Raw genomic sequence first — 16492 nt, forward strand, 5'->3', positions numbered from 1 at the left:
CCTTGGACAACGAGGGCACTGTCGGAGACGGTGGTGGAGGAGAGTGACCCAAAACCATTAAAAATGAACGGCTCAGTGGACCACAAGGAGTCGGTCGTCAGCGATGATGTTGAAGCCAGTGTTCCGATGCTGCAGAGGACAAAGACACGCCTTGAGCAGGGCATCGTCGATAGAACGGAGACAGGAGTTTTGGATAAAAAAGAGGGCGAACAGGCAAAAGCCCTGTTTGAAAAAGTCAAAAAATTCCGTATACACGTGGAGGAAGGGGACATTGTGTACAGACTGTACATTCGCCAAACAATTATCAAGGTTATTAAGTTTATTTTGATCATCTGCTACACAGGGTATTATGTGCATGACATTAAATTCAGCGTGGACTGTTCAGTGAACATTGAGAACCTGACCGGCTACAAGCTGTACCGCTGTGCTCATCCCTTGGCGACACTTTTTAAAATCTTAGCCTGTTTCTACATTAGCTTAGTCGTGGTTTACGGTTTGATTTGCATGTACACTCTCTGTTGGATGCTGCGGCGTTCTCTTAAGAAGTACTCCTTTGAGTCCATACGAGAAGAGAGCAGCTACAGTGACATACCTGATGTGAAGAATGACTTTGCCTTCATGTTGCACATGATCGATCAGTATGACCCGCTGTACTCCAAGCGTTTTGCAGTGTTCCTCTCAGAAGTTAGCGAGAATAAGCTAAGGCAGCTAAACCTGAACAATGAGTGGACGTTAGATAAGCTCAGACAGAGGATAACGAAGAACTCTCAGGATAAGTTGGAGTTGCACCTTTTCATGCTTAGCGGCATTCCAGACACTGTGTTTGACTTGATGGAGCTGGAGGTTCTCAAGCTGGAGCTAATCCCAGACATCACCATCCCACCAATCATTGCTCAGCTGGTCAACCTTCAAGAAATGTGGCTATACCACACACCAGCAAAAATCGAAGCTCCAGCATTGGCAAATCTGCGTGAGAACTTGAAGTCCTTACACATCAAGTTCACTGACATCAAGGAGATTCCCTTGTGGATATACAGTTTGAAGAACCTGAGTGAGCTTCACCTGACGGGGAACCTCAGCGCTGAGAACAACCGTTACATTGTCATAGATGGGCTCCGAGAACTTAAGAGGCTCAAGGTTCTTCGACTGAAGAGCAACCTGACCAAGCTACCTCAGGTGGTTACGGACGTGGGCATGCACCTGCAGAGGCTCTCCATCAATAATGAAGGAACCAAGCTGATGGTCCTCAATAGCTTAAAGAAGATGGTGAACCTGACGGAGCTGGAGCTCATCCGCTGCGATCTAGAACGGATACCGCACTCAATCTTCAGCTTGCACAACTTGCAGGAGATTGACCTTAAGGACAACAATCTGAAAACCATTGAGGAGATTATAAGCTTCCAACACCTTCGTCGGCTGATTTGCCTTAAACTCTGGTACAACCACATTGCCTACATTCCTATCCAGATTGGCACACTGAACAACCTGGAGAAGCTTTACCTAAACAGGAACAAAATCGCGAAGATTCCGAGCCAGTTGTTTTATTGCCGAAAGCTGCGATTTCTGGACCTGAGCCATAACAACCTCACCCACATCCCGACGGACATTGGCTTCCTACAGAATCTTCAGTATCTGGCGGTCACAGCCAATAGGGTATGTACTTCAGCATCACTCTTTATCTTAAAAAAAAAGTAAAATCTAATGAAGATGAAAAACCTTGTGATCCATAATAGAAATTTCCCATCAACATTTGTCTGTGGATCAACTAAAACTACTTTAGCTAACGTTAGCTCTGGCATACTTGCATGTTGTGCATTGACTGACGTCTTTAGGTTTAAATCTCTGTGGTGATTAGAAAACTCTTTCTCGCACCGTTTGATATCAACAGTCGGTTTAAGTGCCATCGCAAAGACCAAATATAGGGTTGCGGTTTAGCCTCCTGGACTGTTCACCTAACTTTTTGTGCACCTAAAGTGCTTAAATGTCTTCTTTCATTTTTTTTAACAATCCCATTATTTTGTTTAAATACAGATCGAGAGTCTTCCTACAGAATTGTTTCAGTGCAAGAAGCTCCACACTTTGAACTTGGGGAACAATTGCTTGCACTCTCTCCCCCCTCGGATTAGCGAGTTGACCTCACTGACGCAGCTGGAGCTGAGAGGGAACCGTTTAGAAAGTCTGCCCATGGAGCTGGGCGAATGTCGACAGCTGAAGAGAACAGGTCTGGTGGTAGAAGAAGACCTTTTCAACATGTTGCCCACCGAGGTTAAAGAACAATTATGGAAAGTGGACAGAGAGCAGGCCTAAACATATCTGTTCCCCCTGACCCTGATTGAGCATGATCCTTGAGGGTTCGCTAAAGACAGGAAACAGAAACCCTGCTCCAATGCGGGGTCACTTAGGTTGGGCATCAGAAACCAACACTAGATAACTACAATCTAGTAGCTTCTGGTTGTTGTTTTTAATTCCCACATGTCCATAAATTTACTTTTTTGTTCCGCACACTCCTTTGATGATGCTAACAGCTGTCATGTAGCAGTGTCACGCAGAGGTTCAGTTTGAAAACGCACAGACACGAACACAAGATGTTTCCAGTTTAGTTTCTGGAAAAACTTTATTTTTACTTTATGCGCAATACAAAATTAATTTGTAGTAATTGCTGTTTGCTGAAAGCACATAACCTAACAGTACCAAACACGTCATCTCTTTGTTCTCTAATCATCAGACCCTGTGTTCTTCTCAGTTTATTGCAATAATATAATGTTTAATAATATGTAAGGTCGAGGGTGGTGCTTCTGAATAAAATGTCCTTGGAGGAAAAATGTTCTGCACTACTTAGGATAAACTGCAATATCCGAACATTCAGTCTGTTACTTTTATAACAATATTTTTTTAATTATAATTAGTATTATTTACCTATTGTGGTGAAGTCGGCTATTTCATTCTTTTAGCTTCTAACATGAAAGAGCTTTTCAACCAAGACGTTCTGAAACATCTGGGATCAAATTCGATATTATTTGAAGAATCCGCAGCTCCCACTAAACGAGCCACAAATCGATCAATGAGAATGATGTTTATATTTTAATAGTGCCAAGAAAAAAAAATGCCACCCTTGCTTTACTTTTCACATTCTGTTTAAACTACAGCGTCAGTCAAACACAGACTGTAACCTGAGAATTGTTCACCTTCGTAGGTACATTTTTCCAGAATTCTTTACTGTGAATATTTTCACTTAACGGCTGAAAGAATTCAGCTCCACATCAGTTCAATCGTGAAGTTCAGATTTCTAGACAGAATGACAGGGCAATTTTATATCCAGTAAATCAACAATCCATTCACTTTCTGTTGCTCTAATACAGAGTCACTACAGATGGTATTTACACAGACTGTGGGAAACCGTCTCACAGTTCACTGAATAATTACTCATTAATCAATCAGTAGCATTGTGTCAATGGATAAAGATGATGTTTTACCAGTAGCAGCGGTGGAACAGAAATGAATTATAGAATCAAAAACCAACAGAAGAAAGTGGAAAAATAATCTGAAATCAAAGTGGATCTTTGAAAATAAAGTAGTGAGTATTTCCATCACTGTGCAGTGGTGGCTTAGTGGTTACCACTGAGGTGCTCTGAGCATGGCACCGTCCCCACACACTGCTCCCCCGCTCAAAAAAGCTACCCACTGTTCACTTTGGTGATGGGTTAAATGCAGAGGTCACATTTCGTTGTGTGCAGTGATGTGTGTCACAGTGACAAGTAGTTCACTCTTCTTTCTTTTCCTAATGGATAAAAAATTAAACCTTTTACACCTTGACAGTTAGTATTCTGATTGGAGAGAAACTAATGTTTCCAGATAGACTGCGCAAAAGGCCATTAGCTGAGAAGAAGGGAAAATGGCCGTCGGCATGAAAAGTTCTAAGACATTCCCTTTTTTTTTTTTTTGGTTGGTTGTAAAAGTTGAATTAAAAATTAAGGAGCAGAGTTCAATCTTAGTTTTAATAGCGGATTTGTGTCAGTGATGTCGTTACTCCTGCCGTCCCTCCAGGATGAAGAAAATTACATCACAAAGTAAAATTCTGAAAATGTGTTTTATCTCATCGTTAATGTGCTTCCATATAAAAAGTCTGGTTGTTGGTGTTTTTTGTTTTGTTTCATCTGTTAAAAAGTTCTAAACTTTTTTTTTTGCCGTGCACCACAGGGTCCAGTGTGATATAAAAATATTGTGAAATTGAAGATTAATCCACAGGCCTTACACAGCACAACCAGCAAACAGTGGTTCTCCCGGTGCAGTATTACTGTAACACTGCAAGTGAACCTGGACAGAGCAGTATGCCGTACAATATCTGGGCTGACATCTTGTGACTGTTTTATTGTGCAATATTGCTTTTTTGGAACAACTAATAGATTTGTGTATTTTTTATTCATTGTGTCTTTTTTGGTAGTTTAAAGATGAGACGAATACATGGTTTTGCACTGTATTACAACAGCAGCGAGGCACGGATATGCAAATTGATGCTGTTTTTTTCTAAATATGTGGAGTTTGTTTTTTTTAATGTATGTTGTCCTTAATGTATCAGTAAACTCACAATCAGACAATCAGTCATCGGTAATAAGGTATGTTTTTGTAAATAACTGTTAGTTAAAGGAAAATATGTTACAAGTTTGTTCTTCCATTTCCCTAAAATGTCTGCAAAAAAATACTGTATATACTGTCTATATCTTGTTTTTTTCACAGCTATTATGAGGTATTAATACAGCTCAGCTATAACTCAGGAAACCAGTAAGCACACACTTTGTGTTTTATTTTTTTATTTTAGTCAATTTTTTAGGCGTAGCTATTGTTGTTTTTTTTATTTATTTAGTTGTGGTTAAATAATGTTTTGTATGAATTGAATGACCTTACTGGCTTCATGTGTATTTTTCAAATGAAACGCTGGTTTTAATGGAGGAGTGTTTGTTTTCTTTAAGAAGTATTTTGACAAGGAGTAGTAATGAAAATGAGCCATGTGGGAACTATTCAGTTGTCGATGCGATTTGTCCAGAGGAGTTTAGTGTTTGTGTTTGTTAGTTTTTTGTCTGTTGCCCTGATGTGACCTTTGACAGTTGTCCTGAAATTAATGGATTTAATTTGTGTTGTCTACAGAATTCATTCACACAGCCTTCCCACCTTTTATTATTTTTATTATGTCAGTGATGAGTTATTGACACAACAATAAAACGAATACTATTGTTTATACACTTGCCTCTTATTTATTCACAGTCCTTTAAAAATTATATTTCAAATAAAATAAAACTGATCCTGTCACCATTAGGTCTCTCTTGTATTATCAGTTCCTTGAACCAAAATATGCTGATGTCACTTCATGTTTTACAGTGAGGAATTATAATTCCTCTTATTTTTGAAATACTTAATTGATTTGTCTTTTTTTTTATTCTTAGTTCACCTCGACCTGACAGCAAGTCTACTAACGTTCCACCACAAAATATAAAAAAAAAATCGATAGAATATGTCTAGGAACCAAGATTGTGTCCTGAACCTATACCTAAGTCAAAAAACACAAATTAGAACGATTTAATATGGTCAATTCACCGGTTTCGAGTGCTAACACCCGCCTAGAAATAACTTTACATTCGTTGCGGAACTTAAAACACAGGGTAAATGCGGAAGATCGGACACGTTTATCTGCCGCACGTAACACCGGACACAGCGCAGCGTTTGAAATGGTAAACATATTTCTCTTAGACTCAATCTAAATGTTTCCATTCTGCGTAATGCCTCATTTAAACTCCTGTATGATGTTGTAAATGTATATATTTTTGAAAGGAAGTTTAATATGGCGTAAATGTTAATGTAACGTACCCATCTAGTTATTACGGTAACCGGCACAGCTAAGCAGCCATTATTACGAAATGACAATTATGCTTTTTTTAAGTTCAGTTTTTATCTGTTAAAATGTATTTACATTATTGGGTGTTTCTTATAGGCTGTTACTCTCCATACCGACGTGGGAGATGTTAAAATCGAATTGTTCTGTGAGCGCACACCAAAAACGTGCGAGGTAAGGTTGTATTTATTTACACGTGAACGTCTCACCGGTTGAAATCGTTATATCCCGGTCAAAATCTGACTTTTGTGAACGTAAAGTAGTTACAATTATAATTTTTTATTTATATTTTCTAAAATTCATTAATTTATAAGAATTTACGTATAAATTTGTCTTGACCTGACTTTATAAATCACTTTACCCTGCAGAACTTTCTTGCCCTGTGTGCCAGTGAGTTCTACAGCGGTTGCCTGTTCCACAGAAATATCAAAGGTTTCATGGTTCAAACAGGAGATCCAACAGGTAAAGGATCACATGTTGCATGTGATCAGTATCTACAATATTACAAATGAGGATGAATTAAGATGTTAAGATTTGATTTAAATATGTCCATGACCCAGGTACGGGCAAAGGAGGAACGAGTATATGGGGTCGCAGTTTCGACGACGAATTCAGCGAGCACTTAAAAGTAAGCTCCTCTTTTCGCTACTGTTTCTGTAATAATGTTAGATCATTGACAATGTTGCGTGGTTTTATATTTTTCTATTTTTTTAGCACAATGTGAGAGGAGTGGTCTCAATGGCCAACAACGGTCCCAACACCAACGGCTCGCAGTTTTTTTTCACGTACGCCAAACAGCCACATCTGGACATGAAATACACCGTGTTTGGAAAGTACGTAAACGTCACAGCCTTTAACTAGTGTTATATCACAGTCCACTTAATATTACCCTAACGTGGTCTCCTCATTATAGGATTATTGATGGTCTAGAAACGCTGGATGAACTGGAGAAACTACCCGTCAATGAGAAGACATTTCGACCACTGTCTGAAACCCGGATAAAAGATGTCACCATTCACGCTAACCCTTTTGCGGGGTAGCCTCTCTGTACCTATATGTGGCACGGAGAAAAAAAAGTGTTGTTGTCGTTAATCGAAAAGAAAGACAGAAGGTGTCTATTAATGAACCGTGTTGTTTTTGGTATAACATTGAAAATAAATGTGTTTAGTTTATAAAAAAAATGTTGTTGTTGTTGTATAAATGCCCCATAACAACTGAAATATAAGGATTTGTCTATGAACTCGTCATTTTTAATTCTACCAGCTTAATTTTTAATGTGCCCTCAACTGTGTTTCTTATACATAATAATAATACATTGTATTCCATAGGTGCCTTTCTGTCACGCAAGGACACCTTACAGTGAATACAAAGATAACAAAACAAAAATTAAAAAAAATAGGAACAAGTTAAAATACAACAGTGAAATATCAGACGGAGAAGGCAATTTTAAACAGATACATTTTAAGTGCAGACTTGAATTGTGGGAGTGAATTGATGTTCCTCAAGACGGGGGGTAGAGAGTTGCAAAGCTGGGGAGCTGAGCGACTGAAAGCTCTGTACCCCACGGTGGTGAGAAGGGCGGAGAGGACAGTCAGATGAATGGAGGAGGATGATCTGAGGAAGCGGGTAGGAGCAGCGACATGAAGAAGATCTGAGACTTGTGGATGGCTTTGAATGTGAGGATTTTGTATTTAATACGAGACTTGATCGGGAAAACATGGATAAATAGTTCCGTGAAGTAAACAATTATTGTCTTTCTCAAGAAACGTTTTTTATGCATAAATAACAAAATGTCTTAAAACAACAATGTATTTTCTAAATTTGTACATAAAAAACATTGTTTAAAAAATCATTTATGCCTGACTTCCTGATTACGTCATCAGTCGTGGACGACTTACGTTCGACGGGTATTTGAAATAGTCGAAAACTACACTCATTTCAGCAGCAATGGCATCTGAGGACGCATGTAAAGTACGTTGTTTTTTTGGGGTTTTTTTTTTGGGTGTTTTACATATGTAATGTACTTTTTAAATTATAATTCTTGTTATTTTACACTCAAAAGCGTTGACGCTGGTCGTTCCTGACGTAACTGGCTGATGACATGTGTTTTAGGTTTCTTCTCTGAAGGGAAAAGTCACCCTGATCACCGGGGCCAGTTCGGGCATCGGTGCAGGAACCAGCCTCCTGTTCGCCAAGCTCGGAGCTCTGTTGGCTCTGAACGGCCGCGACGTGGACAATCTTCAAAAAATTGCCAAACAGTGCACGCAGTGTGGAGCTGCGGAGGTATTAAAAACAAACGAACCCTCGCACGAAGCAGAATCACGCAATTTTACGTACTAGCACAGATTAAAGCTATAGTTGTTCAGATTAAAGCAAAGCGAGGTTCGAATATATGGTAACATATAAAAGTTTTTTTAAATATTTTTTTGTTGTGACATAACTTTTTTTGGGAGGGGGGGGGTCTGTCTTAAAGGGACAGATCCCATTCTATTCTGTTCGATCTGAAACTGATTCTTCCATGATGGATATGGCTCAATGACCGGGAAACTCAATTTTTAAACTTTAAAAACTTGTGATGCACTTTTAACTGTGCACTGAAACCAGGGACATGCTAGACCTGAGCTGTCAACACAAGGTGGCTCCATTAGCATAGCTACCGCGGGGGGCTCTGGGAACTCTTGCCTCAGGGCCCAGCGCCTTTAGGGGGGCCCATGGACTTTGCAGTACCCATGCGAGTTGGGTTGGACAGAGTTGACATAGCCGTAGGGGACAACGGTTCCCCCAGTCGCATATTAATGCCACACCATTACGTGTAGTGCAGCTGTGTTAAAACAGTGTCACGCTGAATGATAGAGAAATAAAGTTCGTATTAGTGCTGGGTTTTCCTGAAGTCAGTGAGTGCGTCTTGAAAGCCGGTTGGTTCTATGACTGACAGGTCATTTAAACAGAAAACATTTTAAAATGTGAAATTACACCATAATGTCCATTAATTTAATGATGAATATTTATATCTTATAAAATAAAGTTTATAACAAAGTAGTCCATGATAGCAGAATTCTACATTTCCGTTACAGTATTTTCACGGACCTGTCGTCAATGTGAGGCGAAAAACATCGACGAAATAGAATGACCTAGAAGATAATATATTTATAAATTATAACGTAAAGTTTATAATAGAAACTAGTCCATGACAGCAGAATTCTACGACGTTTTCGTTACTATATTCTCACGGACCTGTCGTCAATGTGAGGCGAAAAACATCGACGAAATAGAATAATCTCGAAGGTATTAACGCAAAAAAAAAAAAAAAGATCAGTGAAAGCGAAGCTCACTGTAACGTTGAAGGCCACATGACGTGAACAGTCCATAGCACATGAGAACTACCTGTGGCAGTAATGGCAACGTTCTTTTATTTTGAAAGCAAACGGCTTGTCTTCCGTCTCTGAAACTCTGCCAAGACTTTTATTTTTTTAAAGCGAGTTTGCGTGCGCCAAACGACATCTGTGAGAATTTGTATTTTTTCAAAGTAAACATAAACACAATTCTGCTTTGAACTAAATAATACACTTCCGGTTGGCGTACCAAAACTAGTTTGAGTTGTTCTTATTGAAAATGGGTGGTAAAAAATAGTTGTATGTAATGTAGAAGACAAATTCGACCTAAAGATGAAGTAGTTAGCATAAACTAGCATAAATCCAGCTAACTAAATATCAAATACTTTACTGCAACAGGTAATACTACTTAATTATCTCTTAATAAATTCAGAATACTTTATTATCACCACTTTAAGTGTCAAATATGAGAACATACGTGTCTCTTAGCAAAGATAGATAACATAGTATATATGTGTACTTTTGAACATGTTTTTATTCGTAGCCCTTGCTTGTGCCTGGAGACCTGACAGATGAGGAGACGGTGAAGAAGACCGTGGAGCAGACCATCGCTCACTTTGGTCGACTCGATGTTCTGGTCAACAGCGCTGGGATCTTGGCTATGGGCAGCATCGAGACGACAGACCTGGCCCAGTATGACAAGGTCATGAACGTTAATGTCAGGTAGGAACATCAGAGACAAAAACCTAAACTCAATGCTGATATATTTTACTTGTGCAAAGGAGACCTTTTTGATGAAAGTTCAAATGTAATTGCAAAAAAAAAATCAATCAAACCAAGACAAACGAAGACCAGACCAGTTACAAACACTCCAACGTCATCGGGCTCAATATGAAACCTGTCCGGAAAAAAGTGAAACGGCGAAATCTGCTGCTTTGATTTCCCAGTCCCCACATCATATGAACACATTTTAGAAATGTTTACTCCAAGCCTGGAGAAATATCATCCAGAAATGTAGGTTTCCAGCACTGGGCCACTGATGGGTTGCCTGTGTGGTTCCACCTCCTGGCAACCAGCTTCTTGCTGCTTGCTGTAAATCTGGCTAAAGTAATTTATTCTGGTGTTCCGTGGCCGGCAGGCAAAGCAAATCGTTTCAGACTAGAGCTGGAGCTGACACTCGTACCGTCATGGAGAACATATCTAACAACCGAGCACACACTCTGTTCACAGAATAGCCATAGGTGGAGTTTTCCAGAATATATGAACGAAGGTAGCGGTAGCTCCCAGCTAGAACCGGAGTCAGCAGAGTCTCATAAGGATCAGGTTTTGGCAGCAGAAAGTCTGTATTTTTGGAGGAGTTGTGTGAAGAAATAAAGTGCAGAACAAGAGATAATGTAATCTGTAAAATCTCATTAACATCCAAAGTCTGATGTACTGTATATCTGAATGTCCCAGGTCTATTTTCCACCTGACCCACCTTTGTGTGCCACACCTGATCGAGACCAAAGGCTGCGTGGTCAACGTGTCTAGTGTCAACGGACAGAGATCGGTGAGTATAAAGACGCTCCGTCATTCACCACATCTATAATGAAGCATGTGAACAACCTGGTTGCGTTTCCTCTCCAGTTCCCTGGTGTTCTCGCCTACTGTATGTCCAAGTCTGCCATCGACCAGTTCACACGCTGCACTGCACTAGGTGATGAAGTCTGAATAACTCTTCACTCTTAACATTTGACAATTTTTAAAAATGAAGTCAATTGACTTTTGACTTTTTTCTTTCTTTTTTTTTAGAGCTGGCATCAAAACAAGTCCGAGTCAACTCAGTGTGGTATGTGCATATGTTTGTGTGTGTGTGTGTCTCTGTGTAGAAAAACTCATTATGTTTCAGTGTGACTCTCTGTGGTCATTAACATCACTTCTCTCGTGTTTTTTATATATTTTCAGTCCAGGTGTGATTGTTACTGAAGTCCACAAGAGAGCAGGACTCGATGAGGAGCAGTATGCTAAGGTAACATCTGTCTAGTCTGTGATACCTGTCAATTAAAACATCATGATGGGACTAGTTGAAATTACTGACACTTATTTTTAAATTTGTTTCAATTCATTCTCAACTATAGTCTATATCTAGATATGAAGACTATTCAACTTTTAAAATGATATAATATATATTTACCTATATATTATATATATTTTATATACTGCATATACGTACATACATATATGTATATACAGTATATATACATATATAGGGAGAGATATCTATATATTTTGATGTGTATGTATATATATACTGTATGTAATATATACATGTATTTATCCATACATATATGTACATATATACATTTATTTACATACACTATGTACATTTATAGATACAAAAAACTATGCAAAAATATATATATATATATACACATATGTGCATTTATGTATATATATACTTGTATTTGTATTAAACCCTATTTTGTGCAGATTATAGCTATCTTTACACTAGATTTACTTCCTATAAATGTAATCCTACTTTTGTTTTTGTTTTCTTTTGTTTTCTTCTTCTTTCTTTTACCCTCAGTTTCTTGAGAAATGCAAGCAGACCCATGCTCTAGGGCGACCAGGTGAGGTGGACGAAGTGGCCCAGAGCATTGCCTTTCTGGCATCTGACGCGGCCAGCTTCATTACTGGAGTCAACCTTCCCATAGATGGAGGTCGTCACGCCATGTGCCCAAGATAAAAGGAGGAAAAAAAGGAGATATTGTTGACATGCTTTTGGCTGTGAATACAGAGCTTTCAAACCATGTCTCTATCCTAAATTTAATTATTTACTTTTGGAAATCAGAGTTAGGAGAAATGTTACTGTGAGAGAAGACAAAAAAAAAACCTTTAACTTACCTCAAGAATACAAGATTTTTTTTCACCCTTGTTTGTGTTACTGTCAGGATTTGACAACTTCGGGTGAGAACTAAACAGAAAGGAAGCTTAGCTGCACTCTTCTAAGTAGGCAGTTTACCTGCATTTTATCATCACACCTGCCACAGAGTTCCGTCTGACGTTGGGGGTCGGGGGAGGAGACAAAATACAAAGCTGCTTATGAACAAAGGCTTCAGGCATTTATTAAATAATCCTTTTCATTAGTCTTCATTCACAGCAGAGATGCCTGAACAGACCTGGATATTCATGTACTGTGGGTATTAAGGTTGGTGGGATTAGACAGAACTGAGGCAGAGTTCAACTGCAAATGCATCAATAGTGAATAACTGACTGGGAATGAGGTGGGAATGTCTGGAGATACAGGAGAGTAAAGGACAAAAATAATAACCCTCGTACACTATAGAGTCCTTGAAGCACCAAATAAACGACACATGCTGATAAACCTTTTTCCTCGGGTTTTAAATCAAACGTGAATACACTGGAGAAAAGAGTTGTGATGAAGAGAAACAGAGCATCGTCAACAATACAGGACAAGTTCATTTACTGCATCAGTAAAATCCAATATGGTACCATGTAATTTCAGTGTTTTAAAATACTATATTAAGATTGGGTTTCGTGGAGTCCAGCAGCTTCTGCAGGCTGTAAAATATATTGTTTTCATTAAAGGACAAAAGAATTGTCAGATTGATCCCACAGCTTTCAAATAAACAGATCAAGATTGTCCTAAACCATCTTTTAAACTAACCTGAATCTCGTTTCCTCGTCTCAGCGGGCTGCCCCATTTCTGGTCGGAGTAATATGTACGGTAATTTTAGCTGTACTACGAACACTGAACAGTGGAAAAATATGACTTTGAAATCACAATTTGACAAATACAGTTACCCACTCTGCAGTTTTCTTAAAAAAATTAAAGGTCTTTTGCAGCTGTGATGCTAACGTGGATAAACAGACTAGCGATGTTTTTTTAATAACATTAAAACAAATATGAAATCAAACATTTTGGTCAGCCATTAGTTTTAAAATTCTGTTGAATGTGTGAAATGGGTTCATATGATGGAGATAATGCTTTACACTGAGAATGTCTGCGGTTCGATTACTGTAGTAACACTTTGTGTACAAAGGTTGCCAAACTTCTCATCTTCTCCTGACCCTGAAATTACTAAGCATTAGAAAATGAATAAATGACATGAAAGTCAAGACTATTTTTATATTTTTTTTCTAATTAAATCTAAGAGCCAGTGTAGAACGCACAGAGTTGTTTTTTTATACTGAAAACCAAAAAGTGTGAGTGTACTTTTTAGTTGTTTTTCTTTGGCCAGACTGGAGTGTCAACAGTTGTAGCACCAGGTGTCACCTCTGTCTCATCCCCCACTTTGACAGGTTTGCAAATACTTTGCTCTGCGGAGAGAGGTGCAGTACGAGGTAGTGTCTTGACACACCTTTCTCCCGACGTGGAGTCCTCTGCCCTACTGTAACGTGAGTGTGTAGCGCACAGCAGTTATTTTGCTCACAGACATGAACGTACGCATGTGAATGCAATTTCTCTCAGCACCGGACACCGGTCTGTGTCGGCTCAAACACACCCACCTTCTGGCAGCGTGTCTGTGTGTATCTGAATGAGTTGTGGCGGTGAAACTGTGTGTCCTGAAAAGGCTGCGTAACTGTAACTGTATTGCACTTTATATTACAAAGTAGTATAAATATACTTGTATAAATAATACTTATACATTAAAATAGGAATAATTGCGATTTTCAGGCGTACAATGTCCCACGCTTCTGTACAGGTCTCTTGTAAAAAATCCTTCATCAGACCGTGGTGATGAAAATATGATACAACATGGTCTGAGAGGCTGCAGAGAAAGACTTTCATATTATTTCCGAAATATAAAAATTGGATCCGAGTCTCAAAAACAAGTCTCTGTAAAAGGCGGTGATATTTACGTTCCGTAGGTTGATGAATGCTAAAATATCCGGGCTCTGTCCAATGACGCGTCTTCCTTCGGTGCTTACTTCTGCTTCTGCAGTTCAAGCATCATTTGTTAATGAGGTCTTGAAAGTCTCAAGTCTCCTCTGTCCACCCTGCGCTCCATCCCTCTTGAAGGGAGTCACTCCTGTAAGGAGTATAGTGCTCCCCACCCACCACAACCCCCCGCTCCACAGAAAACTATAAGAAACACACCGGTCCAACCTCAAGGTAATAGCGTGCTCCATGTTCTGGCTTTGGCAGGTTGTACACGTCTACTACAGGAAGTAGGTTTAGGTCCTGTGTCTGGAAGATGAAGTGTGTCCGATGCCAGTGGCCATCTTTGATCTGAAAGTGTAGAGAGCACAGGGTCACGTGCTTTGAAAAGTAAATGGGTTTTCCAATAACTGACCTGCTAATGGGATTCCCAACCACTGTGCCGCGGCACACTAGTGTGCCGTGAGAAATCATTAGGTGTGCCGCGGAACATTACTTAATTGTCACTTAATTGATCTGAAAAAATTATTATTTATATCTTGCGAATATTTTTTCTTCGTTTGTCAATGCGTGGATCAATATACGAGAATCAGAGCTGGTAAAGAAGATCTTTGTAAGTGTCTTTCTTCAATTCCTGCGAGTATATCAGCGTTGTCTTTAACCAAACAGGTGAGAATTTAGTTAAATATTTAATCTAGGATGTTATTACATTTTATTACAGATTTATTTATTTTATTATTTATTTGGGTCTCAGCACCTCCCTCTGTAACTGGGTGCTAGACTTCCTCAGCCAGCGACCGCAAGCAATACGCATCGGTAACAACTTTTTGTCAGAGTTTTATTTGGTGGTGTGCCGTCGGGTTTCTCTAATGAAGAATATGTGCCGTGGCCCAAAAAACTGTTAGGAAACACTGGATTAGCCAGCATTTTAAAGGGACGGTACACCCAAATTTAAGTGAACTACTGCTAAAAGAAAAGGCTCAACTTCTTCCACTTTTGATGTCTCAGAATAATCCTTGGCATTACCTTCTGTACTAAAACATCTGACCAACAGCTCGGTTCCTAAAATGTGCAGGGATGTACCCTAACATAGTTGCAATTCAATCAGAGTGTAGATTGTCAAATTTAGGACTGATCATTAAAACATCTCCACGGCCCGTACCCAACATTCATCCAGTGGTACAAGTGGTTCCAGAAGGTCTCCAGCTCTGATCTTTTCACCGTTCCACCCCTTGAAGATCACTGCTGCATCCGTGGGCCGTAAAGAAGCTTCTGCTGCCCACACTGGCATGTTGAGGCAGTGAATGGTGATGTGCTGCACAGCCTGTGTGCTCAAAAGGTGAATGAAGTTCATCTGGATACGACCCACTCCAAACTCCAACTGTAAGGCCAAAAGATGACAACATGAGCACAGTATATACTGTAGGTGAAGCACTGGTTAGCAAAACATGTAAACAATTTTTATACTGTCAGTAACAATCTTACGATGTCTACAATAACAGTCGAAACTAAATGAAATCAGTTGGAGGAACCAGAATAAAATATCTCATATAATCACTTACTCATGTGTACACACCCTACTATAATTTGATTGCATTTTTAGACCTGACTAATGACATTAAATAAAATAAAAAAATTATCAACTTAGGCTATGATGAACTCCTACTGAAGGTCAGCTATTTTAAAAAGAATTTCTCACCATGTAGAGTTAAATTTAACATAAAAGAAACCATACCGCAGCAAATATTTATTTATAAAGTATAAATGTGATCTTAGAAAATATTAACATAATTTTAAAGAATTTAAATATCACAAAACATGCAGCAGGTTTCATTTTCGTGTTTTTAATCACTTTTTTTAATCACTTTTTTGATTAATCACCAGTTGAGCAGAATGGTCTTAGGGTAACACAATTAGTTGAAAAAATATCTTTTATTTTTTTTAATCAATTACTTTCAAGCAACCTCATTTGAATTCCAGGTGAGGTCACATACCTAAAGGTGAAAAACACTGCATTGAATAATAACTTGAGAAAGACTGATTTGAACTAAAAAGGTCAAATCAGTCCACAAACTGATTAATCGGTAACAACTGAGTAGTTGCATTTAATTACACTCTGGTTTGGCTATCACACCCTGAGTTCAGAAATAAACATGGCTGCATCTGGTTGACACACTGTGTTAGTCTGTGGTGTGACGTTTATTCTCACTGTTTTTGACATTTAATGCAACAACTCTATCTGGTAGTGATTCCATTCCTCCCTGCGTCCCAGGCCCCAAAAATATTTCTCTCTAAAACCAAGCAATGAAATCATGATGGACAGCTTAAGATAAGATTGCAGGGGTTTGCCAACTCTGTGTGTGTGTGTGTGTGTGTGTGTGTGTGTGTGTGGGG

At 38.9% G+C, this 16492-nt stretch overlaps 4 protein-coding genes across 6 annotated transcripts in view; 3 read left to right on the forward strand and 1 right to left on the reverse strand.

Annotated features, from left to right (window-relative positions):
* The window catches only part of LOC103397836 (volume-regulated anion channel subunit LRRC8A-like), an 8007-nt gene extending 2772 nt beyond the window's left edge, over nucleotides 1-5235 (forward strand). For both annotated transcript variants that reach the window (XM_008336236.3, XM_025053043.1), the window contains 2 exons: nucleotides 1-1653; nucleotides 2032-5235. The exon at nucleotides 1-1653 is cut by the window's left edge and continues 469 nt beyond it. In XM_008336236.3, the coding sequence (XP_008334458.1) occupies nucleotides 1-1653; nucleotides 2032-2307 (1929 nt within the window). In that variant the 3' untranslated portion in view covers nucleotides 2308-5235. The remainder of the gene's footprint in view (nucleotides 1654-2031) is intronic.
* Nucleotides 5236-5561: 326 nt separating this feature from the next.
* Nucleotides 5562-7104, forward strand: ppil3 (peptidylprolyl isomerase (cyclophilin)-like 3). Its single transcript, XM_008336232.3, has 6 exons — nucleotides 5562-5723; nucleotides 5984-6058; nucleotides 6253-6346; nucleotides 6445-6512; nucleotides 6599-6717; nucleotides 6798-7104. The coding sequence occupies exons 1-6, from the start codon at nucleotides 5577-5579 to the stop codon at nucleotides 6922-6924; spliced, it is 630 nt and encodes a 209-aa protein (XP_008334454.2). The 5' UTR covers nucleotides 5562-5576; the 3' UTR covers nucleotides 6925-7104.
* A 211-nt stretch (nucleotides 7105-7315) lies between these two features.
* Nucleotides 7316-12505, forward strand: LOC103397832 (3-oxoacyl-[acyl-carrier-protein] reductase FabG). 2 transcript variants are annotated; one of them, XM_017043233.2, is made up of 9 exons: nucleotides 7320-7560; nucleotides 7768-7855; nucleotides 7997-8167; nucleotides 9761-9939; nucleotides 10672-10765; nucleotides 10843-10912; nucleotides 11008-11044; nucleotides 11161-11224; nucleotides 11783-12505. In XM_017043233.2, exons 2-9 carry the CDS (start codon nucleotides 7832-7834, stop codon nucleotides 11939-11941), a joined length of 798 nt encoding a protein of 265 aa, XP_016898722.1. In that variant the 5' UTR covers nucleotides 7320-7560; nucleotides 7768-7831; the 3' UTR covers nucleotides 11942-12505. The 2 variants fall into 2 exon arrangements, with proteins under 2 accessions (XP_008334450.1, XP_016898722.1); XM_008336228.3 differs by lacking the exon at nucleotides 7768-7855 and having other exon boundaries at nucleotides 7316-7560.
* The window catches only part of LOC103397833 (collagen alpha-1(XXVII) chain B-like), a 73280-nt gene continuing 69083 nt past the window's right edge, over nucleotides 12296-16492 (reverse strand). Inside the window, exons 60-61 of the mRNA XM_008336229.3 lie at nucleotides 15261-15479; nucleotides 12296-14449 (exon numbers count right to left, since the gene is read on the reverse strand). Coding sequence (XP_008334451.1) covers nucleotides 14303-14449; nucleotides 15261-15479 — 366 coding nt within the window. The 3' untranslated portion in view covers nucleotides 12296-14302. The remainder of the gene's footprint in view (nucleotides 14450-15260; nucleotides 15480-16492) is intronic.

Source organism: Cynoglossus semilaevis, chromosome Z (assembly GCF_000523025.1).
Source record: "Cynoglossus semilaevis isolate Cse_v1.0 chromosome Z, Cse_v1.0, whole genome shotgun sequence".
NCBI classification, from domain to species: domain Eukaryota; kingdom Metazoa; phylum Chordata; class Actinopteri; order Pleuronectiformes; family Cynoglossidae; genus Cynoglossus; species Cynoglossus semilaevis.